We start from the raw sequence: 27,739 nt of genomic DNA on the forward strand, positions 1-27,739 counted from the left end.
CCAGTGACCAAGAAACTTCTCCACCAGAAATTATGTACATAGATCCACCTTTTCTTATAGCCACCATATAACAATACCGCCCGATTTCAGGTAATTTGGCATTTAGGGTTTCTAGCTGTCAAGTAACTTCTCCACCTAAAATTGTGGGCGTAGGTAGGTACTTTCACAGCAGAAAGAAAACTAATAATTCCATATTAGCTCAGAGTATTTCATGGTGGAGGGTATAAAAAGTGACAGAGCCAAGAGAAGAGTACTAGGTCGCATTAGATCACTTCCTGCCGAGCATGAATCACCACAATTTACAATGGTGATGTTGGGAATGTCGGGTGCAACCGTGATGCAAAGGTATGCACACCCGCCTTGCACTCTGAAGGTCGTGCGTTCGATTCCACGGCCAGGCCAGTAGAGTATCTCACTAAAGTTTTCAACCTGTCGCTAGCCACCCTCATTGTTCTCGAAGTCTGGAAAATGGGCAGGGTAGTCGCGTTACTGAAGTCAGGCAAGGATGCCAACAAAGATTAATCGTACAGACCAATTTGGTCCATAGACGGCCCCCTTCCGACTACCTATATCCCTTACTAACCTGTATGATTATCACGATCCGGAATGACGACCTGCGTCGCGTTCTCAAGATTCAGAATGATATTTTGAAAATGGTTTAGTGGAGATTACGATGTTGATTTTATCTCTCACGTTTGCCGTTGCGTACTTAACCTATTATGGACTAGGTCAGATTTTAGTCTAGCTTTATTTATACTTTAGAGATGGGATAGTGGAGATGAGAAAATCATTCGAAGATGATAAACTCGTCCCGTAGGGAGCTATAGAAATATAAAGCGACATTTCTGTTTGTGAAATCCTTAAGTCCTTTCTACTTTGCGATTATATCTCTAATCTACCCCATCTATTATTCATAAAAAAGTCTTTCATAAAACCTCTTTTTCACCATTTAGTGGCCACTTTTACTTTGTCCGTTTCTGAACGGGTAATGTTTGTAGAAATTTTGCAACGTCAACATGCAAATGTTTTTTGCAGAGACTTTTCCTTGTTAAATATGTACACACACTCTTAATTGGCTTTATTGTTAATTCGTATGTATGTGTGTGTGTGCGTTAGAAAGCTAAAGTTAAGTCCTCTTTTCTTTACTAGGACAACGTCTTTTTTGCTCTATGGCCATAAAACAAACATAGTTTAATAATGTCCCTGTCGTTTTGCACAATATTTATGGCTATCACTGTGATATTTATCTCTCGGTGTGTGCGTGCACCGCCTTTGATGTTTCCTTCTTTTATCGTTTACAGGTAAATACCAAGGACAGTGGCAAGAAGGCAAACGACATGGCTATGGTATACGAACTTCGGCTCCATTTGGTCTGGCCTCACACCATCGTCGCAAAGATGTTCACGCCTCAATGGCCTCCTTAAGAAGCACTGACAATGCTGCTGCCAGCACAACAAAGGCCACTGGAAGAGGTGAGGAGGTGCGGGGAGGTTTTGTGCTTACCGCACGATCAGATAAAATGCCACAAAGGAGGAATAGTCTGACGGATAAATCGAAAAAAGGGTTCTTGTCGGTAAGTCTAGCTGAGAGATGAGATTTCCGGGTGATTAGATTTCCATTGTTCATTTGTTTTTAATTGCACCAGGGTCTCAAAATGCGGAAACAACGTAGCACAGGTGATTTGGCTACACGTGGCACTTTGGCCTCTGGCAGTATTCGTTCAACAATGTCCACAGCCTCTTGGCTAAGTACAGGGTCGGAACAATCCAATCTAACTGCAAGGTAGGTGATTTTAATCTACTCTGCTTATGAAAAGGTCACTTTTTAATTATGGCCTTTATCTTTTTCCCAGATCCATACACACCGAATCGAATGCCAGCTTTACCATGGAAGATGACCAATTAGATCCGACCACCGTTGAAACCTACATGGGAGAGTGGAAAAAAGATAGACGCTGTGGCTTTGGTGTGGCCGAACGCAGTGATGGCCTCAAGTATGAGGGCGAGTGGTATAACAACATGAAACATGGCTATGGTGTGACCACTTTCCGTGACGGCACCTTCGAGGAGGGCAAATACAAAAACAACATTTTGATTACCAGTCAAAAGAAGAAGCATTTGTTTATAGCACGTTCTAGGAAATTCCGTGAGCGTATAACCGCTTCGGTGGCCTCTGCCCAAAGGGCTTTGAAAATGGCCATGCAGCGTTCGGATATTGCGGTGTCGCGTACCGCCACCGCCAATGCAAAGGCACAAAGTGCTGATGTTGCTGCGGAACAAGCACGCATAGACTGTGACATGGCTGTGCAGATGGCTCGTGAATTCGCCCCGGACTTTAAGCCCACAGTTTTGGAACGTTTTGAAAAATTACGCTATCGTGAACGTTACAAGTCCCCGGCATATCAACCAGCTGCGGGAGCAGGTGATGTCTTTGGTGGCCACTCTGCGGCCCAGCGAGCCTTGTCGCAACAAAAGGCCCAACAAAATGCCGAATTTCCAGTACCAAGTTCAATGTATTCGCAACAGTTGCCCGTATCGCCACAGACGGACTTGTCATCCCTGGTCAATCAGTCATCCCAAATGAGTGCCATCAATACCATCAATCAAATGTATCACCAGCAACAGAGCAATCCTCAAATGAATCCCGCATATCAATACCAGCCGCAACAGCCGCCGGGAGGTGGCAGTAATATAGGTGGTAGCCGGATGAATCTGAATCAGAACTATGCATCACAGAGCAATTTGAGCAGTAGTGGTGGCAGTCCGGCCATGAAACAAATGCAAATGGAGGCCACAACTTTCCAAAATGCAGAGGCCACTCATACATTTACCAATATGCAGCAGCAACAACAGCAGGCATATCAACAACAACAACAACAGGAACAGCAAAGACAACAACAACTGCAGCAACAACAATTGCAACAGCAACAGCAACGGCAGCAGCAGGAGGAACAATTGAAACAGCAGCAGTTGCAGCAACAGCAGTTGCAGCAACAGCAGTTACAACAGCAGCAATTACAACAACAGCAGTTGCAACAACAACAATTGCAACAGCAACAATTGCGACAACAACAGCTGCAGCAGCAACAGTCCCAACAACAACAACTGCAACGAAATCAACTGAACCAATCACAAACGAATCTAGACTCACCCATGTATAATCCCAGTCAAGCGCGACGACCCTCACAAATGCTTTATCATCAGCAACAGCAACAGTTGTTGCAACAACAACAGCTTCAACAGCAACAACAACAGGACCAAATCGATAGCATGCCCCGCAGCAAACCTCCTATGTTAGGCCAAACTAGTCAACAATCCTCAATCGATCATTTCGATCACTACAAACGTCCACCCAGTAGAGATTCATCCATAGATCGTTATGCTCGCGCTGCAAGTCGTCTAAGTGGTGGCATAGCATCACGTCAAGCGTCAGTCGATCGTCAAGCAGCAGCAACAAATGTCACCACAGACAGCAATTCAGTAAGCGGTGAACAACGACCACGTGCAGGATCAGTATTTCGTGGTTCAACCCCAGCGCCATCAGCTGGTAATACACCCACGGGTAATGGTTCGGTGCCAACGGGAACGGGTGGTGGACGTCTATCAAGGGCCGGTACACCAAGCATAGGTGGGGCGAGTAGTACTGCTGGTGCTGCGGCCAGTTCCATTGGTCTAGAGCCGATGTTTTCGAAGCCGAATCAACCGTTTGAAGATATACTCCTGGTTAAGCGTACGCTGGGACAGGACATCATTCCCTCACCCTCACAGCCCAAGCGCACCGAGAGTCTGTATATGCCAGCCAAACCGGCATCGCCATTGGCAGCCGCCGGTGGTGGTAATGGCGGTAAGAAAATGAAGGTAAGTTCGAAAGAAGAGATGGCTTTAAAATGTTAAGATGTCCTAGGATAGGTTATCTAAGCTATATTGAAGACGTGACTAAGATATATAAAAGACGTGAGGTGGGTAACTCATCTAAAGAGTAAAAAAGGTGCGGATAACTTATTTAAGGCGTTAAAGATGCGTGGATGACTTATCTAAGATGTTAAAAAGGCTCGGATAACTTATTTAAGACCTTAATAAGACGCGGATAACTTATTTAAGATTAATAAGGCGTGAATAACTTATCTAAGATGTAAAATAGGCGCGGATAACTTATTTAAGGCGATAATAAGGCGCGGATAACTTATTTAAGACGTTAATAAGGCATTGATAACTTATGTAAGATTAAAAAAAGGCGCGGATAACTTATTTAAGACGTTAATAAGGCGTGGATAACTTATCTAAGATATTAAAAAAGCGCTGATAACTCTTTTATGACGTTAATAAGGCGTGGATAACTTATCTAAGATATTAAAAAGGCGCGGATAACTTATCTAAGATGTTAAAAAAGCACGGATAACTTATTTATGGCGTTAAAAAGGCGTGTATAACTTATCTAAGATGTTAAAAAGGCCCGGATACCTTATTTAAGACGTTAATAAGGCGTGGATAACTTATCAAAGATTTTAAAAGGGCGCGGATAACTTACTTAAGACGTTAAAAAGACGTGGATAACTTATCTAGGATGTCAAACGGACGCGGATTACTTATCTAGGATGTTAAACGGACGCGGATTACTTATCTAAGATGTCAGAAAGGTATGGAAAACTTATCTAATAATTTATCTATGATGTGATAAAGGCATGGAAAACGTACCTAAGACATCAAAAACGCGTGGATAACTTATATAAAGGTTTAAAAAGGCGTGGATAACTTATCTAAGTGTTTAAAAAGGCGTGGATAACTTATCTTAGGGTTTAAAAAGGCATGGGTAACTTATCTAAGGGTTTAAAAAGGTGTGGATAAGTTATCTAAGGGTTTAAAAAGGCGTGGATAACTTATCTAAGGGTTTAAAAAGGCGTGGATAACTTATCTAAGGGTATAAAAAGGCGTGGATAACTTATCTAAGGGTTTAAAAAGGCGTGGATAACTTATCTAAAGGTATAAAAAGGCGTGGATAACTTATCTAAGGGTTTAAAAAGGCGTGGATAACTTATCTTAGGGTTTAAAAAGGTGTGGATAACTTATCTAAAGGTATAAAAAGGCGTGGATAACTTACCTAAGGGTTTAAAAAGGTGTGGATAACTTATCTAAAGGTATAAAAAGGCGTAGATAACTTATCTAAGGGTTTAAAAAGGCGTGGATAACTTATCTAAGGGTTTAAAAAGGCGTGGATAACTTATTTAAGGGTATAAAAAGGCGTGAATAACTTATCTAAGGTTTTAAAAAGGCGTGGATAACTTATCTAAGGGTTTAAAAAGGCGTGGATAACTTATTTAAGGGTATAAAAAGGCGTGAATAACTTATCTAAGGGTTTAAAAAGGCGTGGATAACTTATCTAAGGGTTTAGAAAGGCGTGGATAACTTATCTAAGGGTATAAAAAGGCGTGAATAACTTATCTAAGACATGAATTTAACTATGATGTCATAAAGGCATGGAAAACTTATCTAATAATTTATCTATGATGTGATAAAGGCATGGAAAACGTACCTAAGACATGAAAAAGGCGTGGATAATTCATGTATGATGTCATAAAGGCATGGATAATGTATCTATTATGTCATAAAGGCGTGGATAATTCATCTATGATGTCATAAAGGCATGGATAATGTATCTATGATGTCATAAAGGCATGGATAACTTATTGAAGACAGCAAAGGGCGTGGGTAAATTATCCAAGATATCAAAAAGGCATTTATGACGTTAATAAGGCGTGGATAACTTATCTAAGATGTTAAAAAGGCACTGAAAACTTATTTATGGCGTTAATAAGGCGTGGATAACTTATCTATGATGTTAAAAAGGCACTGAAAACTTATTTATGACGTTAATAAGGCGTGGATAACTTATCTAAGATGTTAAAAAGGCGAGGATAACGTATCTAAGATGTTAAAAAGGCCCGGATAACTTATTTAAGACTTTAAAAAGGTGTTTATAACTTATCTAATATATTAAAAATGCGCGGATAACTTATTTAAGACGTTAATAAGGCTTGGATAACATATCTAAGATGTTAAAAAAGCCCGGATAACTTATTTAAGACATTAAAAAGACGTGGATAAATTATCTAAGTTGTTAAACGGACGCGGATTACTTATCTAAGATGTCAAAAAGGTATGGAAAACTTATCTAAAACATGAACAAGGCGTGGATAATTTATCTATGATATGATAAAGGCATGGAAAACTTATCTAAGACATGAAAGAGGCGTGGGTAACTTATCTAAGGGTTTAAAAAGGTGTGGATATCTGAGGGCTTAAAAAGGCGTGGGTAACTTATCTAAGATGTGAAACAGGCATGGAAAACTTACTTATGACATGAAAGAGTCGATAACTTATCTAAGGGATTAAAAAGGAGTTGATAACTTATCTAAGATGTCACTAAGGCATGGAAAACTTATCGAAGACAGCAAAGAGGCGTGAATAAATTATCGAAGATGTCAAAAAGGCATGAATAACTTATCTAAGACAACAAAGAGGCGTGGATAAATTATCTAAGAAATCAAAGACGAGTAAATAAATAATATATCTCAAAAAAGCATGGATAACTTATCGAAGACATCAAAGAGGCGTGGATAAATTATCTAAAGTGTCAAAAAGGCATGGATAATTTAACAAAAACATCAACAATGGATGTGAAAAAGGCATGGATAGATGCGTGGATAACATATCTACGACCTAAAAAAGGTTTATGTAACGTATCCAAGATGTTAAAAAGCGCGGATAACTTATCTAATACATCAAAAAGGTGAGGAAACCCAATCCAAGGTGTCAAAAAGGCATGATAACGTACCTAAGACATCAAATCGGCGTGGATAATTTATGCAAGATCTAAATAAGGATGTGTATTATGTACCCATGCTATCCAAATAGCGTGGATAAGTTCCTATATTATCCGAATAATACGGATAAAGTTCCAGTAACTACGTCATGGAAATGTCGTACATAATGTATCTAAGTGGAGATTCTATATATGCTACGTAAATAACGGTTATAAGTTAACAACGTTATCGAAAAATGCATTTGTATTAGAACAAGATATTTACGAATTTTCCGCAAGGCTTCCCAACGATTCCTAGCATTAACTTTCTGCTATTGCTCTATTTTCTTCTAAAAGAATACACAATTAATTTCGAATTTGTGAGTAACAATTTCTCCCACTGAGAGTGGTGGAGAAAGCAAACTCGCTCTCAATTAAAACTGAATTCAGATCAACAAATCTGCGGAGGTATCCTAAAAATAGCCCCAGATGCTCAAGAATGAATGAATGAATGGATGAACAGTTCACAAGTGTTTGTAGCTTTTTTCGAATTTCGAAAGCTGCAAAAACCAAAGAGTAGCTAACCAATACCAATGCAAAAATACTCTTTCCTGCTGAGGAAAACTTTCTCTTTTAGTTTTTTTTGCGGATAAAGACAAATGTCACCGTTTAAGTGGATCTCGCTCACATGGCGAGAATGATCGGCATGATCATTAAAAAATTGTCAACCATCGTCTAGAAGAGGATGTTGTTTGATGTGAAGCTCATGGTGGCCGAATCAGTTTGTAAACATACGTGAATTGTAAAACATAGCGCTGGGAAACAGGCGGCGGCCGAAATTGCACGCGATTTAGACACACGCATCAAGTCAATATCTAACATACCATCAATTTGTTACGTGTTGACGGCGGGTTCGTTCGGATTTTCTTGGACCTTCTATTTTGTTCTTTATTTTCTGTTTTTGCGGAGGAGCATTCGCGGTCGCCAAAATAACAAAAAAATTATTATTTGAGTTTTTGTTTGTTAGCAAAATTATTTATTTTCGTTTTGTTGGGTCGCCAGCGGATTATTTTTAAATTAAAAAGACATCGCGTATGTTTTTTTTCGTTTTGGCTTTTCCGATCACTGAGCGACCAACCAACGAGATAAAGGAAGAACAAGCATAGGAATTTAAATAATTTTGCAAAACAACAATAGCAAGCAGACATTTGGAAACAATTGCTTATATTCCGCTTATCCCCAAAAAGACCTTAGTCACCCGCCCACTAAACAAAACGTGAAAAATAGAAAAAGAAGCGAAGACAAGTTGATTGTCGGTCAAAACTCTTGCAAGGCCATACATGTAATGGAAATCTAATGGAATATAGATTTATAATAATTTTAAAGTGATAACTAACAAAACGCAGATCGTGAGTGAAGAAGTGCTACCAACCAAGAGAATACATTCGTTACGTTATGCAATTTGTGCAAGATTTTTGAAAATAAGTGAACGAATTTTATTCCTAAACTAATTACCTGTAACTAAAAACAAAGGGAAAAAAACAAAAGACAACATGGAGTGGTATCCCGATGAAGATGAAGAAGATTTGATGTTCTCTCCCGCCTTGTTGGCTCGCAGAGCTTCAGAAAGTTGGATTGTGGAACCACCGGTTGAGGTTAATATTTTTGCATTATTATTGTTTAGTAAATACTTACTCAAAAACGAATTTGTTAGTGTGTTGGTCGGTAATGTTTATAAAATTCTTTAAAAATTAACATATGATTTATTGAAAACAATTCTTTAAAAGATTCACATTAATGAGCAAACAAACCCTCAAACGATATTTCTTTGACATTTGATGATCTCATAGAATAATCTTTAAGGAGTAATCGTTAAATGTTAAAAAGACGAGGATAACTTTTTAAGATTTTTAAAAGGCTTGGATAACTTAGCTAAGGTGTTAAAAGACGTGTTAAAAAGGCTCGGATAATTTATCTAACGTGGTAAAAAGGCGAGGAAAATTATCTAATGTGTCAAACAGGGGTGGACAACTTATCTAAAGCGTTAAAACGGCGTGGATAAGGTATCTAAGGTGTTAAAGGGCGCGGATAACTTATGTAAGGAATTAAAAAAGCATGGATAATTTATCTAAGATGTTAAAATGCGTGGATAACTTATGTAAGGAATTAAAAAAGCATGGATAATTTATCTAAGATGTTAAAATGCGTGGATAACTTATCTCAGGTGTTAAAAAGTCGTTGATAACTTATCTAAGTTGGTAAACAGGCGTGGATAACTTATCTAAGTTGGTAGAAAGGCGTGGATAACTCATCTAAGGTGTTAAAAAGGCGTGGATAACTCATCTAAGGTGTTAAAAAGGCGTGGATAACTTATCTAAGTTGGTAGAAAGGCGTGGATAACTCATCTAAGGTGTTAAAAAGGCGTGGATAACTAATTTAAGATGTTAAAAAGGCGTGGATAACTTATCTAAGTTGGTAGAAAGGCGTGGATAACTTATCTAAGTTGGTAGAAAGGCGTAGATAACTAATCTAAGATGTTAAAAAGGCGTGGATAACTTATCTAAGTTGGCAGAAAGGCGTGGATAACTTATCTATGTTGGTAGAAAGGCGTGTAAAACTTATCTAAGTTGGTAGAAAGGCGTGGATAACTTATCTATGTTGGTAGAAAGGCGTGTAAAACTTATCTAAGTTGGTAGAAAGGCGTGTAAAACTTATCTAAGTTGGTAGAAAGGAGTGAATAACTTATTTAAGGCATTAATAAGGCGTGGATAACTTATCTAAGTTGGCAGAAAGGCGTGGATAACTTATCTGTGTTGGTAGAAAGGCGTCTAAAACTTATCTAAGATGGTAGAAAGGAGTGGATAACTTATTTAAGGCATTAATAAGGCGTGGATAACTTATCTAAGTTGGTAGAAAGGAGTGTATAACTTGTTTAAGGCATTAGAAAGGCGTGGATAAGTTATCTAAGGTGTTAAAGGGCGTGGATAATTTATCTAAGTTGGTAAAAAGGTGTGGATAACTTATCTAAGTTGGTAGAAAGGAGTGAATAACTTATTTAAGGCATTAATAAGGCGTGGATAACTTATCTAAGTTGGTAGAAAGGAGTGTATAACTTGTTTAAGGCATTAGAAAGGCGTGGATAACTTATCTATGTTGGTAGAAAGGCGTGTAAAACTTATCTAAGTTGGTAGAAAGGAGTGGATAACTTATTTAAGGCATTAATAAGGCGTGGATAACTTATCTAAGTTGGCAGAAAGGCGTGGATAACTTATCTAAGTTGGCAGAAAGGCGTGGATAACTTATCTGTGTTGGTAGAAAGGCGTCTAAAACTTATCTAAGTTGGTAGAAAGGCGTCTAAAACTTATCTAAGTTGGTAGAAAGGAGTGGATAACTTATTTAAGGCATTAATAAGGCGTGGATAACTTATCTAAGTTGGCAGAAAGGAGTGGATAACTTATCTAAGTTGGCAGAAAGGCGTGGATAACTTATCTGTGTTGGTAGAAAGGCGTCTAAAACTTATCTAAGTTGGTAGAAAGGAGTGGATAACTTATTTAAGGCATTAATAAGGCGTGGATAACTTATCTAAGTTGGTAGAAAGGAGTGTATAACTTGTTTAAGGCATCAGAAAGGCGTGGATAAGTTATCTAAGGTGTTAAAGGGCGTGGATAACTTATCTAAGTTGGTAGAAAGGAGTGGATAACTTATTTAAGGCATTGAAAAGGCGTGGATAAGTTATCTATGGTGCTAAAGGGCGTGGATAACTTATCTAAGTTGGTAAAAAGGCGTGGATAAGTTATCTATGGTGCTAAAGGGCGTGGATAACTTATCTAAGTTGGTAAAAAGGTGTGGATAAGTTATCTATGGTGCTAAAGGGCGTGGATAACTTATCTAAGTTGGTAAAAAGGCGTGGATAACTTATTTAAGGTATTAAAAAGGCGTGGATAAGTTATATAAGGTGTTAAAGGGCCTAGATAACTTATTTAAGGCATTAAAAAGGCGTGGATAACTTATCTAAGCTGGTAAAAAGACGTGGATAGCTTATCTAAGGCGATAAAACGCGCGGATAACTTATCTAAGTTGGTACAAAAGCGTGGATAACTTTTCTAAGTTTGTAGAAAGGAGTGCATGATTTATTTAAGGCATTAAAAATGCGTGGACAAGTTATCTAAGGTGTTAAAAGGCGTGGATAACATATCAAATTTGGTAGAAAGACGTGGATAATTTATCTTAGTCATTAAAAAGTCGTGGATAACTTATATAAGGCATGGAAAATGCGTAAATAAGTTATGTAAACTGTTAAAATAATTTATCTAAAATGTTAAAAGGCGTTGATAACTTATTTAAGGCATTAAAAGGGCGTTGATAAGTTATCAACGGCGTTAAAAGGCGTGGATATATTATGTAAGGCATTAAAAATGCATTGATAAGATATCTAAGGGAATCAAAAGGCGCGGATAAATTGTTTAAGGCATTAAAAATCGAAGATAAGTTATCTAAGACATTTAAAATGCGTGGCTAAGTTATCTAAGTTGTTAAAAGGCGTGGATAAATTATCTACGGTATTAAAAAAGGCATGGATAAGTTATCTAAGGCATTTAATAGGCATGGATAAGTTGTCAAAGTCATTTAAAAGGCGTGGATAAGTTGTCTAAGGTGTTAAAAAGGAATGTTTAGTCCGCACTATAGGGACTTGGGGGGAACAAGTGTTGCAAAGACTCCCCAGTGGAGCCAATACGCCCAATGCGTACGAGTGGAAATAGAAAATAAAACACGATAGTTTTAATAAAAGGTTTGGCTCAATTGCCGTATTTATTTATGGTAAACGATATTACCTTTTCTACTCAATGTACAACGATATGTACGATGCTTACAATAAAGCGCGGGTGTTGCTGTCAATCGATCTTTTCTTGTTTTTATTTTGTTTTGTGGTGACATCTGCATGGATACTTCAAGAAGGCGGTTGACAAGTGAATGTTCGTTGAAATCTCTCATACTATTACAGGGATGTAATAAATGGGAATGAGGAGAGTTCAACGAATATGCCTATGTAATTTATAGGGCCAATTTAAATCAAATAGTCAATTCTAACTTAAACAGGAACATATAACTTTTCTAAAGCATCAAAATGGCGTGGATATGATATCTAAGGCATTAAAAAGGCGTGGATAAGTTATCTAAGGCATTAAACAGGCGTGGATAACTTATCTAAGGCATTAAACAGGCGTGGATAACTTATCTAAGGAATTGAAAAAAGGCGTGGATAACATTAACATATACACTTTTTTATGAACTGAGATAATCTTCCAAAATAATCTTTAAGAAATCCAAGTTTCATAAAAAAATAATCATTAAAAATATCTCTAAAAAATCCACGTTTGAGAAATATTCTTTAAACAAATCCAGAGTTTTTTATACTGAGAAACATTTTTAAAAGGTCCAGAGAAATACTGAGATATTTCAATCTTAAGACTGAGATTTTTCAATCTTAAGAAAAATGCTTAATAATCTACGTTCCAAAAAAGTATTTTTTAAAAAATACACGTTTCAAAAAATATTATAAATACCTTGTTTTAAGAAATCCAGGTTCCTAAAAAAAATATTTTTTTTTTTAAATACACGCTTAGAAGGTATTATAAATCTTTTTAAATGTAAAAAATTTAAAAAAAAAAACCTTTAAATTTTTTCTTCGATTTTTCTTTTCAATTTTTTTTTCTTTTTTATTCTTCTTAAAAAATCCTCGTTAAAAAAAACATGAAAAGTCCATGTTTGAAAAAAATTTCTTTAAAAATAAAAAGTCCACTTTTGAAAAAAATTTAAAAGTCCGTGTTTGAAAAAAATTTAAAAAATCCATGCTTGAAAAAAATTAAAAAATCCATGTTTGAAAAAAATTTCTTTAAAAAGTCGACGTTTGAAAAAAATGTAAATAGTCTACACTTAAAAAAATCTTTCAAAAATATCTTTAAAAAAAACCCGTTTGAAAATTATATTTAAAAAAAACCACGTTTGAAAAATATCTTTAAAAAAAACACGTTTGAAAAATATCTTTAAAAACTCCACGTTAAAAAAATCTTTAAAAATTCACGTTTGAAAAAAAAATATCAAAAAAGTTTGAAAAATATTCTTAAAAACAATTCCAGCTTCGTTATTTCATTTTTTAAGAGATCCACGTTTAAAGAATGTTGCCTTTAAAAGTCCACGTTTAAAAGCATTTTTTTCATTTCCATTTATTTTCTTATTATCTTTTGCAGAGTGTTCCCATTAATGTTACATTGCAACGTAAAAAATCATTGCCCGATTTCCAAGAACTGCCACGTGCCACAGAGGCTATGAGCCGCGAAGAGGTATCTGCTTTGGGCTCAGCAAGACGCGAAGCGGTAAGACGACAAATCGAAATGAATGAAAAGCTCAAAGCGAATCCATTATTGTATCTCGTCAGTCCACAAGTTAAAGTGAGTAGAAAGAAAATGACCTACGGTTCTATGAACCACAGATGGATCGATGGACCATATATGACTCTATGAAACATACATATATGGGCTCATTTCACTCTATGACCATAATGTGGTTAAGGGTCATACTTGTCCACATTTGTTTCTGTGGAACCTCCCAAATAATTTAAAGAATTTATGAAACAAATTCTCTCTGACGATTTCTTCCTTTCCTTTTTTCTTTTAGGATTGGTTCTCACGACAACAGTTGGTGCTCTTGGTGCTTTTTGTAAATATCATATTGGCCATAATCTTTTTCAAGATGCTGACATAGCGAACACTTTCGCCACCTCTTCATCAATTATTGTTGGACGACAGACAGCAGCAGTTCCCGGAAATATTTATGCAAAAACAACAGCAACAGCGACAACAACAAATATTTAATACAACTTTGTTTAAATTAGACTCAGTTTTTCTTAGCCAGAGAGCAGCAACAGCAGCACAATCAACCTGTCAGAGTTATACACAGACGACTTCAATTATGGAAAGAAAATAAGAAGACCAACAGACAATGGAATCATCAAAGGCTTGGAAATGAGAGTTTGTTTTAACACCGGCGGCACTCTTCTGTCTCTCTATCTTGATATAAAAATAATTTTAAATCATTTGAATTTAAACAAATGTCTTATTTAATAAATTTATTTTTTTCTAAATACATAACATATATATATTTAAATATTATATATACTTTATATTTATATATAACTAAAATATATATTTATATAATTTATTTAGCATTTGCAGTAAAATATGAAAAACAAATAAAATTGTAAAGAAAAATCTTAAGAGAAGCAAAACAAAAACACAAACATTTACTTGAGAAAAGAAAAATTATTTAGACTGCAGAAACAACAAAACTAAAAAAAAAAAATGTCAAAACAAAATATGAAATTATTAATTTTTAATTGTTATAATCAAAGCGAAATAATATAATAGAATTTTGAAAAACCAAAATAATAACAATATGTACATTGTATATATTTTTTATTTTACTTTTTATTGAAAACAAACCAAAAAAGAGTACCCCGAGCTCTGTTTATGTGGCTCCCAGACACACACACACACAAGCAGACATTGGACAGAGAAATTGATTAATGTCTGAGTTTTTTTGTTGAAGCATTTTTAGAATGCTGTAAAACCCAAACTTCCCCAAAAAAAAACCTTTCCCTCCAAAATAATGAACAAATAATGAAAACAAACAAATTTAGCATAGCAAAATTTAAACTTAACTAGAAATCTACAACAACAACTAAAATATGCTGAGAAAAAAATATATTTAAACAAGTACATTTATAAAAAATAGAGACACTCTTTAAAGAAAACAAAAACAAAAAAACAAGAACAACAAACGAATTTTGTACACCTTTTTAAAAGCCTCTTAACCTAAATTAAATTAGCGAATTAATAATAATTACATTTAAAACTATAAAACAAAATTGAAATTTATTTTTCAAAACCAAATTTAAATTTTCGAAAATGCTTCCCGACCAGGCAGGCGATTATCCCTCCTGTTGTGATTTGTAATCACAAATTTTTAAAGTTTTTAGTTTATACCTTTTTTTTTTGAGAATTTGTCACCAACTGGATTAAGTAAGGCTGAGGCACAAGCGATTGACTGTTTGGCATATATCAGCTAGCTCGATCTATAGAAATGTAATGGGAAAAGGCGATGTAATTTAAATTTGGCTATAAAGACTGAGGAACATAAAACGATTAGCTTTGTCGCACAAGCCATAGGATGGATGACCTGTAGTGCGATTCTCTAACTCATTTTTCGAGTTACCGACAAAAATCAGTAAAATTAAAATACTTATAATTTTGGTAATAAAAGAAAATTTTCGGTAAGTTAACAACCAAAATAAAGTTGTCGGTAAATTCTACCGACATCAACATTGTTGTCAACTTTTATTTATACTTTTAAATTCATAATTTTGCGTTTTAATTTTACCGATTTTTGTCGGTAACCCAAAAAAATGAGTTAAAGAATTCCACTGCTGAAATATAAAAAATCAAAGACTTATGTCAGAAATATAACCGTTTTATGGTCCTCAGCCTTTACAGCAATCCGATAGGCCTTGAATTAAAATATTTTATTATTGGAAAGTCTCCATCGAGTTCTTAAGGTAGCCAAGGAAATATACCTGTATATTTTAATAGGGCCATACATCTGTACTTTCTGAAAAAAATTACCATAAATCAGTTTTGAGTTATTGTACAATGTGCTAAAATCAATCATGTTTAGCAGATAATAGCAAAAACCTTACTTTTTCTCTCCTGAAAATTTGCAACTCTGGTCTTATATGGTTATCTATGAAAATCGCAGATAGGTTCCCAGAATTGGAACGGAAAGACCTAATGTGTACAGAAAACAAGGAATTCTCCAAATAGGAGCAGCAGGAAAATGACTCCGAACGAGCTTATTTTATTTTTTGAATGGTGGTGCCCAATAAGCCAAACTAAGAACAATTTACCAACCTCTCAAAATTTGGCCTTGAAATCGATAAAATATCAATCACTAAATTTATGGTCACCTACATTTTCAGAATTAAAAATTTAAATTTATTGAATTCCAAAACATAAAATTATATGTGAAAGAAAGCATGATTCAATCTTCAACGACATAGAGAGAGTCCATCTCGTACCTATCTTCTCTTTTGGATTCCTAACATGAGAAGTAGAGGCCTTCTATATAGGTCTTCCGGGTCATCCTAAAGTAATTTAGGGTTTTAAAAGGGGACGCAGTGCAGTTTTATAAGAATTCATGAGAAGAATTCATACTGCTGTTCCCAATGAGGACCCCATCAAATGTCTTAAAATTTGTATAGAAAGTTCCTTTGGTTCTATCAAAGAGGAGATTTTTTCTCTTTTAAAAATGCTCGTTTATAAGTCGATCTGTGGAACGCTTGTCTATGACATTTGTGAGTGTCCCACACTACATTTGTAAGTATTTCAAAATTAAAATTGGGACCATGTAGGACCAGTTTTGAACTCCTATGGTATTATTACCCGGACCACATTGTGCAAGTGTTGCACCCTATGAATTGCACGGGATGACTAGTCATGACAACTGTGGACCATTTACATGAAACGACGAAGATTCTTTTTTTTAGAACAACCTCGACCAATGTTGTCAGGAAAAATGTAGGTTCAAATCAGGCGCAATAAAGTACGTATTTCAGTAGAAGACCTACAAGGACAGGATCGCTAATAGCTCAGTTACAATTCCAGTTGGTTCTTTACGACAAATTCGTGTTATTTGTAATAATTTTTTTAATAAACGACAATTTGATAGTTCCTTTAAAACATATTGAAAAAGTTCATGCATACACTCAGCATGTAATGAGAAGATTTTTTTTTTTTAAATATATATTTAGCAATGTTTACATTATTCAGGGAAACAAGATTTATTTATCTTTATATGGCTGAAGAAAAATAAATATTCTTTACGTGAATAATGTAAACGTCGAGAATCACCATAATCAAATGTATGTCATTAGGGCAGGGCGAAATGTTGAGCTACTAAGGTTTTATATTTAAGGCTACCTTGGGTACACATTAAATATAATTATCAACATTTATTACGTATTTTTTTAGAACTTTATTTATATCTGTCCGATAATAGTCAGTTTCTCATAGACGAGTCGACACTAAATTCGCACGATTTACTACTAAACTCCTGTTGTTCGGTTAAAAAAATGAATCAAATCAAATATCAAATATTTTTCAAAAAGCAGTAATTCGTACAAATTTGATTTCGAATCGTCTTAGAAGAACAGAACATAACTTTTTAAACATATTAGCCCTGCACATGCAAATATTAATATTTTTTCCACACTCATTAAACATTTTTTGCAAATGTATCATACAAACACACATTTACACATAAATATATAATTTATATAGAATTATTTATTTGTTTAGTTATTTTGGTTTTTTGTTTCTTTTGCTAAGTTATGTGTTTTACTCCATAGTTTATTTGTTTTTGTTCTTTATTTTTAAAATTATATTTTAAATAAAAAACCAATATAGAAATGAATAAATTAATATTAAAAATAAAAATAAATCAAATTTATTAGAAATCAAGTAAAAGGGGCTTTAAGTTCAGACGGAACTTTCAATAAACCTCCACTATGTAACAAAATGTCTAACATATTCCAAAGAACTTCCAATTCTATTGGAACAAGTGTCTGTCGAGAAACTTCAAAACACTCAGAAGTGATTCGTACCGTTACATGGGGGAGGAGTATAAATCAAATGTGGAGGTTTTTAAATTTTGTTTTCCGTCTACTAGCCTCCGAGTACACAAGGTACTATAATACAATTCCCTTGGGAAATACAGAATAATCACGATGAATGAAAATCCAACGGAAGGCCCATAGTTTACGGATTAACGAGTTTTAAAGAAAATTATGGTTTAAACTGATTTGCAGGGACTCGACATTTACCCACAAATTTTATTGGCGTTCCACTAATCTGCTTAAATATAACTAAATCCTAAATTTCTAGCGAGAGGGGTTTTTCGATAGGTCAATAAGTAATCCTGGGTGCCACCGTGGTGCAATGGTATGCACACCCGCCTTGCACGATGAAGGTCGTGGGTTCGATTCCCCGGCCAGGCAACATCAAACAATTTTCAACGGTGGGGAAATACCCCTCAGTAATGTTGGCGACATTTCCTGAGTATTTCAGCCATGTAAAACTTCTCTACAAAAGTGGTGTCTTAGACACGCCGCACAGTGTTGCCGCGTGCACAAAAATCAAAAAAATGTGATGTTAACTTTTACATATGTTTATGTTTTCTTCTTACAGTAAACACATCTGATACAAGGAATCTGAAAGAATTTTGTCGATATTTGCATCCATAATGAAGTTATAGCTCTATAAATATGAAAAATATTTCCCAGGTGATCTAAGGCGATAATCATATGAAAATTATACGACATTCAAAATAACATTTTCTGAAAAATTTGTTGATAATACTAAAAGTTTTGGATGGGGATTTGATGAGTGGGCTATAAATATAACGTTTTAGTACAAAAAGTTGACATTAACTGCACATGGGCAATGTACCGTTAGCAAGAAATCAAAATTTAAATTTGATAAAAAAATTTAAAATTCTTAATATTTAGTAGAGCAGATCTTTTGATTGCCACCTTGGCTCTTGATTTCCTTTAATTGGACATCTCTTCCGAAGCGAAATGTGTAAAAACATTCTGCCCATCCCTGCAACTTGTTCAATTTTGATCCAATAGCCTTCAAATTTAGTATGTGTTCTTTTCTTAGGACCCTGAGTAGCTACACTGATTTTTACAACAATCGGTTCGGATTAAGATATAGCCCCTATATATATATATATATATATATAAATATATATATATATATATATATCTTTCCCCGATTTTGCTATAACTCGGTCTATTTTAATCGAATGGCCTTCAAATTTAATATGTGATATTTTCTTAGGCTCCTGAGTAGTTTCACCGATTTTAGCAAAAATCGGTTCAGATTTGGATACAGCCCCTATATATATCTTTCCCCAATTTTGCTATAATTTGCTCAATTTTTGATGAATAGCCTTCAAATGTAACATGGGATTCCTCAGGCCCCTGTTCAGTTTTACCGTTGACCTGGGTTGATGAATGTTTGCACAAGTACTTATGAAGTCACAGGCCTAAAAAACACTCCATGTTAAATTTGAAGGTTATTTTTCAAAAATTGACCGATTTATAGCAAAATTGGTGAAAGATATATATGGAGGCTATATCCAAATCTGTACCGATTTTTGCGAAATCAAGTCAAAATCGGTAAAACTGAACAGGGGCCTGGGGAAACGTCTCATGTTAAATTTGAAGCCTATTCATCAAAAATTGAGCGATTTATAGCAAAATCGGGGAAAGATATATATAGGAGCTGTATCCAAACCTGAACCGATTTTTACGAAAATTGGTGAAACTACTCAGGAGCCTAATAAAATATCACATATTAAATTTGAAGGCTATTCGATTAAAATTGACCGAGTTATTGCAAAATCGAGAAAATCCAAATATCCAAATCTGAACCGATATGGACCAAAGTTGGTATTTTTCCTGTGCCCTCATAAGTACTTGTGCAAAAATTCATCAACCTAGGTCAACGCCTTCTATTTTTGTCCACATTTGTATGGAACATTGTGCGCCGTTCGGACTCGACGATAAACAGTAGGTCCCATATATTTGAGCTAATATGAATCGGGGTGCACTCATTGATATGAGAGAAGTTCTCTCTTGTCCATTCTGGGTTGTTTGTGGAACAATTATATATTAATAAGTAATCCAAGAATTTTATGGGTGATCAATACTTTCCAACCCTATAAATCTCCTGGACCTGATGTATCATTCCGCCGATGCTTCAGAATGAACCTCATGTATTAATCACCATTCTAAAAGTAATTTTTAGAACTTGTCTGTTCTTGTTTTTCAACGCTATGAAAAGAGTAATTCGAATTATTCCCTTTGTAATTCGAATTATTACATTTATAATTGGAATTATTTCATTTGTAATTCGAAGCATTCTATTTGTAATGCGGATTATTCCATTTGAAATTCGAATTATTACATTTATAATTGGAATTATTTCATTTATAATTCGAATTATTCCATTTGTAATTCGAAACATTTCATATGTAATTCGAAGATCTAACACGGTGCTCTTGCATCAAATTTAAATCGAAGGTGCTTACACGTAGAAAGTTTTTGCGGATTCTGAAACTACAATGTTCATAGATGAGAAAAATCAAAAAACTAAAAAAAATCGGCGGAGTGATTTTTAGGTTTTTAGGAAAATGCAGCCATGACATTGTCCTAATTTGGACTTCTATACCTCAATAACGGTAAAAACTACGAAGATATCATAAAAGTCAATCTTATAGAGAATTTTCATAGCTACAACATCTTCTTTAGTCCAATTTCAATAGGACTTGCGGTTTCTAAGCAAAATTGTGAAAACCTAAGAACTCTTAAAAATATCAACTTGAATCGCGATTTATTTAAAAAGCGTTCCGGCGATTTTTTTTAGTTTTTTTTTAATTTTCTCATCTATAAACATTGTAGTTTCAGAATCCGCAAAAACTTTCCAGGTGTAAGCACCTTCCATTTATATTTGATTCAAGAGCACCGTGCTAAATATAAAACCAATGCAACCTACAAATTTTTATTTGTTTTATTTTGAATTTCAAATGAAGGAATTCGAATTACAAATGGAATAATTTGAATTACAATTTTAATAATTCGAATTACAAATGGAATAATTCGAATTGCAAATAGATTAATACGTATTTCAAGTGAATTAATTCGTATTACAACTTTTTTACTTGTTGTCGGAGATATACCCTCAGCCTGTATTTATTGAAACAATTTTTTTCCCAAAAAACGTATGTACTTAGGGGTTCTTAAAAATTTTGGGAATTTGAACCGACAAAAATGTTCATTAGGATTAGAGATTAAAAGTTTTGCGGAGGAGATACTAAAAGGAATGGATCTACATTGGGCATTATGTATCTATATGACCATTATCAAAATTAAACTATGTTTGGACAAAATATTACTAAGGCCAAATTTTGGACAGAATCGGCAGATCCGTTCTAGAGTTATCTTGCGCTCCAACCACCTCACACGGTGTTATAGGGGTTTTTTGCAGCTTTCAGGCTATTTTCTCAGGAAGTATGGAATTGCCCCTAATAAAACTAGTACTGTCGTATGGAGGGCAGTGAATACAAGTTGTTAAAACAAAAATTATAGCGATTCGAGAGATGGCCCTAAACTGAACTTTTCCGAAATTTTGTGTGGGAGGTACCCGAAGGAGTAGGTCAATTGAGTCTATATTGAAAAATTATCTATGTCTGGTACACATTTTACGATGTGCAAAATATGGACCAAATCGGTTACTCCCTTCAAGAGTTATCATGCCCACAATTTTTCCGAACATTTTGAAACTTTTGTGGGGAAGGTACCGGAAGGAGTGGACCGATATAGATCATCTTCGAACTTAAACTAAGTTTGGACAAAATATTACGAAAGCCAAAAGTTGAATCGAATCGGTTCATCCGTTCGAGAGTTATGGTGCGCACCAGCCAGCCAGACAGACAGACGGACGGAAATTGCTAAATCAACTCCAAATTGTCTGAAACACATTTCGTCCAAACATACTTGTGGTCTAAAACCATTATTTCGATGAGGCACATTTTGCCCGTATGAAAGTGTATATACCCTTTCTAGCCTAAAGGCTGAGGGTATAAAAAGGTGTATATACCGATTAGTCGCTTAACCTTTCTACTAAAATTACTAGAAATTATACTGGACTTGGAAATCTTACACGAAGTTGTGGATTGTACATAGAAGACCATATAGGATTCGAATCACACCTTAGCTGCCTTTATTGATATACATACATACATAACATCCCTAAAGGGACAAGGAAGACTTCTTTCATATCAATGAATGCACGCCGATTCATATTGGCTCAATGATATGGGACCTAAGTTTAATCGCCTAATCTGCAAGCTAACATTACCCTGAGGGGATTTCCATCACCGAAAACTCTGATGTTCTAGTCAGACCATTGAACTGCAGACCTTCTGAGTGCAAGGCGGACGTGCTTACCACTGCACCACGGTGGTTCCCGATATACGTCCTCTACTGCAATTTCATAAAATTACTCTAGTATGGAACTCGATCTAAGAACGCCTAGTTTCATGCACGAATATTAAGCAACTGACGTTTCGGAAGTCAGCCATAATCTGCTCAAAAATACAACAAATCGGTAAGTACCGTGAAATTATAAGAAGACTTTCCCTTCCATAAGGAACCAGAATACAATATTACAACCAATTCAGTTGAAAAATTCAACAAACACTTCAATCAAGGGAGCCATTTTCTGACTATGATTTTAAAATCGTCGATCCTTGGTAATCAACACCGAGATTCGAAATTCATGCCTCGACTAGTTATTGACCCTTGTTAGTTGGAATAAAAGGTCAATTTGTTGTTTGCTTTCCATGTAGAAGTCAGTTTTGTTCGTGGTTGTTTGGATCTGAGTCATATTCGTAACGTTGTCCGAACTGTTACTGACATTCTGTGACAAGGATTGCTAAAACAACAATTCCGATTCAAATATTGGTCAATAAAATTGAGGGAAATTTGGTAAACAGCAGGAAAGCCATAATTTATGAACATTCTCATATCAAAATACACTTTTGGATTATAAAGTTAGTTCAATGATATGGGACCCTCATGTCAATCCCACAAACATTATGCTGAAGGTTATAAAAACGGCCGAAAGTGGTATTCTTGTCAGATATTGAATTGACCCTCTATTAACAAGGCTGAAATGTTTATCATTGCACCACCGTAGCGGCGATAGATGCCAGCTCTGTATCTCTATTATTAAATTCGTTCTCCTAATTGCAGTTTCAATTTATTTCAATTTTTAATGTCCTGTCTTTCGACCTTAGGGCTGTATACTACATTTTACGTTAAAATTACAAATTTTATGACTTAATATAGTGGCTTAAAAATATTAAGGACGGGATGTTAAACTACTCCAAAGCAAACAAAATACTGTGCATAATTAAGAGTAAAAATACATTTAATTTGTACACCTCCTTACAGAAACTTTATTTTTTATTTAAAATGAATGAATAAAAACTACGCCAGGAAGAAGTGAACGGGATATTGAACTACTCCAAAACTTCTTAATTTATATATTTGATACTTTTATTTATTTTAGCTATATTACACGCAATAAAGAAAGAAAGAATTGAAATTTATTTTAGCCCATAGAGCAAAGAAGGGATCTAAAACATACTACGAATACCTTACTCCATATTTCTTAGGAGAATAGTTTCCTTTTTTATGCAAATTTCTCCGAAAATTAGAACTATCTTTCACTATTTTATTATTTCTCCAAGCAATCGTCTTGAATTTGTTTGGGAAGCATTCATCTTCAAAATTTTCCTTTCATAATAAACAAAAATTAACACGACAAAAAACAAGTGCAATTACTCTAAAGATTGGCAAACTATTTGTATAAGTCTAAACTAAACCAAAACAAACAACACAAGTCTTAACCAAAGAAATAATTAAAATAACTAAGATCCAAATTATAATAAAATTTTTATACGTATCACTTTTTTTCTGAATGGGAAAGAAAACAAAAAACTAGATAAAATGGAAATACGAATTACTTATGATGCTGAATGAAGAAGCTACACCACATAAGGATAGCTTAACTACAACATACAAGAAAATCAAACCAAATTTTTAAAAATAATTATTTAGATAATTTGTAAATGCTAAGGCCAAAAACATAAAACCAAAAAAGAGAAACAAATTATTATAGGAACAAACTTAAAGACAACAAATATAATAGTAAGTATAATTGAAAATACAATATAATACAATTTTGTTTTTATGCTTACAACATGAAGAATATTGGAATCGAGAAAAACAATATTGGAAAGTATATTAATGAATTTGCAAACGATCTGTTTTTATTCTTAACGTAAAGTAATAACTAACAACAACATTTACCAAAGCTACATAAAAACCTATAATTATAGAACTAAACAAAAAATATTAGCTTTCATAAATGCTCGCATGTGTCATGAGCCCTAAATATTATATATTCATATTACATACCAAAACAAGCAAAAACAACAACCAAATATATGCATATATTGTAATCAAAATACAAAATATATATCCCATTAGAATAAAATTTAAGACAAATGGGAATGGGAATCTGATGAGACATTTTGAATAAAATTCAAAGAATATTTAAATAAATACTATCATATTAAAAAATGTTTCTAATGAGTTTCTATTTTATGTGGGAGAAATTAAAAAATAGGTGTTGTGTAGGCTGTAACAATCTCTACGGAATTACATCTGCGATGTTATGATTAACCATCGAATGTGCATCTTCTAAGAAAAATCTTCGACTATGAGAAGATCAAACATAAACTTTTAAAACAATATCTTTCAACAACTATTAGACTGTTAACAGAATATTTTCAACTACTAACAGAACATAAATGTGGATTTTGTAAAGCCATAATATGAAGTATCAACTGGATATCTCTTGGCTAATAAAATTTCCTCAAAATTCATGTTGAATATCAAAATTCTGTGCGCTTTTATCTTATCTTCCGCAACATCAAAAAACTGAAGAGCGAAACCGTTCGTATAATTTGGTGGTTGTGTGGGAAAATTCTTCTTCTTCAGCGGATTATTTTAAGCTACAATTTTCTGTGCAATCTTACTTTACAAGGAACTCAGGGACTTTTTATAAAATAAAAAAATAAATCAAGTACTCGGAACACAGATCTCGAAAAATATACAACCGAACTCTGATATTGATGAAATTTAAAGATAGACTCCCTTTAAATATTTTGTTATTGAAATACCCAACCTTCGATCGGGATTAAGGATTTTCCCACGGAAAAATCATGGGTGACGTAAGTATACGATTTAAGGACATATTTTGAACTCACCTGACACACTGTAAACTGTAGTAAATAGAAGAAAATAAAACAAAATTAATTTTTATCAAAATATTGCTTTGTTCTAGAACTTGCAAGAATAAATGTTCTTACTAATAACATTTTTCCTTTATGTTTTCGGAAAAAAATAGTAAAAATTAGTAGATTCTTGCAGTTCTGGAATAGACCATATGTTATAATTACCTTAGTAGAGTAGAATATCTGCAGACTTTTCCAGTTAGAAACACTCGCGAAAAATTTTGTGGAGAAATTGCACGAATCAATGATATGTTAACGTCTTGCAGTTCTATGTATGGACATTTTTGTATCTCGAAAGACCAATGTTTGGGAGATGGACCAGAAAGAAAAAATAAATGACGCATAGGTATTTCAATCAAATCGTTAGGAATCGTAAATGCCAATTTGTTGACTCGATCCTATTTATAAAAAAACATTTGAATAGAAGTCGTAAGAGATGTTTAAACAAGTAAATATTTTATGATGATCGGGACCAAATTTGTCCACAGGCAGCAGGTCTCGTTACCTTGAATGGTGTTTTTTGAATAGAAGAAGAAACATTTGTTTACATTTTGAAACACGATGAATAGAAGAACACCGGAAGGAAGATTTGCTGAACATTCGCGAGGAAAATTTGCATCTATTTTCTTCCCGAAAACAATTTCGATAATTTTTCCGCCCTTCAACGTAATTTTTTTGTAAATGCAGAGTTGTATTTTTGGGAAATACAACGCACGGAAAGTTGCCATATCATATAGGGAGCTTCACATGTTAAAGTTTATTGGCAGATATTTATGTCCATACCCAGCAAACCAATCGTACCGACATCGTAACGAAATCGGAACAAAATTCGGACGATACGTCCGATATCTGATCCGAAATCGTAACGATATCTTAACGAAAGTTGTATGAAGTGGTTGACATAATTTCGGAACGAAATGTCGGAGCGACATCGGATCGATTTCGGTCCGATTTCGTAACGAAATCTGAAGAAAATCCTTGGGAAGTTCGGAAAGGAAATTTCTTTCCGACATTCGTTCCGAAATCGGAACGAAATCTGTACAAAATCTGAACTATTTCCTGTCCGAAAAATCGTTTAGAAATCGTAACGAAATCTGAACGACTTTGCTTCCGAAATTGTTCAGACTTGTCGGACATCAGACATTTGGTTTGCTGGGTATTTATATTACCCAACCTTTACACATGCCAGTGACAGTTCGAAAAATTCAATACATACACAATTTTTTACTACCACAATTACATTTTTTGAATTGTCGACTCCACTGGCACTAGATTTTTCATGCCAGCAGAATTTTGAGCTGGCTGCCAGTGATATGTCGAAAATGAAAATAGAGTTGCCGAGACTATTTTTTAATCCATGTACATTTTTGTTTCTTTTAAGGCCTGCGTACATAAGCTGCTCTGCCTGATTGCCTTGCTTTCCTGCTTCATATTTGACATAATAAAAATAAAAGAATAAAGAAGGCCGAGGAAATTTCGAACTGGGTTGCCCTTTTCTTTTTTATTCTTTTATCAGAAGTAAGTAAGGTAAGCAGGCAAGGCAGCTTATGTACGCAGGCCTTTAAGAATGCAAAGATTTAATGCATATTTTCAAAAAGATTAGGAAACACAAATAATACGTCTTGGTAGCTGCAATATATTAGTGGTTAGTAAAGACATAATTTTGATGTTTTTCATGCTAATACAGGTTGATAAATAATTTCCCCTCTGGGACTATACAATATTGAAAAGGCGGCAATACCAGATTCATTATGTTTATGATTGAAAGCAATATTTTTAAAACGAAATAAAATAAAAAGTAATAAAATATGTTGTGAATTGTGTTTTAAATCTGAAATATAATGCACTTTTGTGTGGTAATGCGGCTTAAAATAATTTTGAAATTGAACTTGCACTGGCATGTGTAAACACACAAGAAAACTGCATGCCAGTCGAACACTTTTTCGGCATTTTCGAGTATAATACATGTACTCAATTGGCACCAATTCACTGGCATGTGTAACTGAAGCGTAATGCCAAGTTAAACTTGCGCTCCAAAATCCACTGGATTTCACGAAATCCTGAAAAAAACCCCGGTGCTTACACTTATTTTTTGGTGATTTCAAACATATTACAATAATGCGCAGCTAATCGAACATGAATGTTCAAAACAAGTTGTTGTAAATTGAATTAGTCATCAATAATATGTAGATAAAAGTTGTGTTCAGAACCAGCAAATATTACTGTTTGCAGTAGTTTTCCCTTTTAGTGCTAAAAATGCGTTCCCGTACTCCTAAATCCAGCAAGACTTGCACTTCTCTTTAAATAAAAATAGCGCCGAATAACACCGTCTTCTCCTGTTTTCTGACATACAATCCACTCGATATCAACTGTCAATTCCATTGCTCAAATGTCAAATGAAATCCAATCGATTTCAGATGAGTTTTCGTTTGACGTATACACAAAGGAATTGACAGATGAAATCGAGTGGATTTCGTAAATGTAAACATAGTATTAGCCTAGTAAGAAACTACAAGCATGTTCATTGGCATCTAAATACGATAGCTGATACGTTAATTTTGACATTTCTACTGGAGTATCATTGTAAAATTAAATACAATGGGTGTGTTCGTTCACTCAATAATTTGTACAAATCCAGCAACTTCTTGTAATCGACTAAAGGCCTTGACACATAAGAAGCATGGCATTCTTGCTTAAGTCAAATTTGGTAAATGACTAAAGACCAAGTTCGACCTAATTCTGATGTGATTCTGAAATATTTTTATTCGGTCGAATTTGGTCTTTAGTCTTTTATCAGATATGACTTCAGCAAGAATGCCATGCTTCTTACGTGTCGAGGCCTTAAAGGCCTGCGTACATAAGCTGCATCGCCTGCTTACCAATCAGGCCTTAAGGCCTG

The 27,739-nt window shown here is 34.6% G+C and overlaps 2 protein-coding genes across 30 annotated transcripts in view; one reads left to right on the forward strand and one right to left on the reverse strand.

Moving 5' to 3' along the window:
* jp (junctophilin) overlaps positions 1-17,349 on the forward strand; it is an 83,294-nt gene extending 65,945 nt beyond the window's left edge. For 21 of the 26 annotated variants that reach the window (XM_073966819.1, XM_073966812.1, XM_073966808.1 and 18 more), the window contains 5 exons: positions 1,302-1,573; positions 1,646-1,782; positions 1,853-3,857; positions 13,047-13,247; positions 13,474-17,349. In XM_073966819.1, coding sequence (XP_073822920.1) covers positions 1,302-1,573; positions 1,646-1,782; positions 1,853-3,857; positions 13,047-13,247; positions 13,474-13,560 — 2,702 coding nt within the window. In that variant the 3' untranslated portion in view covers positions 13,561-17,349. Of the gene's footprint in view, positions 1-1,301; positions 1,574-1,645; positions 1,783-1,852; positions 3,858-7,570; positions 7,821-7,995; positions 8,454-13,046; positions 13,248-13,473 lie in introns of those variants that run through there. The other 5 variants (XM_073966832.1, XM_073966834.1, XM_073966830.1 and 2 more) reach the window with 5 other exon arrangements.
* The window catches only part of Shawl (Shaw-like), a 278,379-nt gene extending 252,857 nt beyond the window's left edge, over positions 1-25,522 (reverse strand). For all 4 annotated transcript variants that reach the window (XM_073966843.1, XM_073966837.1, XM_073966836.1 and 1 more), the window contains exons 1-3: positions 25,346-25,522; positions 25,006-25,238; positions 24,814-24,828 (exon numbers count right to left, since the gene is read on the reverse strand). In XM_073966843.1, coding sequence (XP_073822944.1) covers positions 24,814-24,828; positions 25,006-25,184 — 194 coding nt within the window. In that variant the 5' untranslated portion in view covers positions 25,185-25,238; positions 25,346-25,522. The remainder of the gene's footprint in view (positions 1-24,813; positions 24,829-25,005; positions 25,239-25,345) is intronic.
* Between the last annotated feature and the right edge of the window lie 2,217 nt (positions 25,523-27,739).

The sequence above is a fragment of the Musca autumnalis genome, unplaced genomic scaffold (genome assembly GCF_047663935.1).
Source record: "Musca autumnalis isolate F117 unplaced genomic scaffold, ASM4766393v1 scaffold_2, whole genome shotgun sequence".
Taxonomy (NCBI): domain Eukaryota; kingdom Metazoa; phylum Arthropoda; class Insecta; order Diptera; family Muscidae; genus Musca; species Musca autumnalis.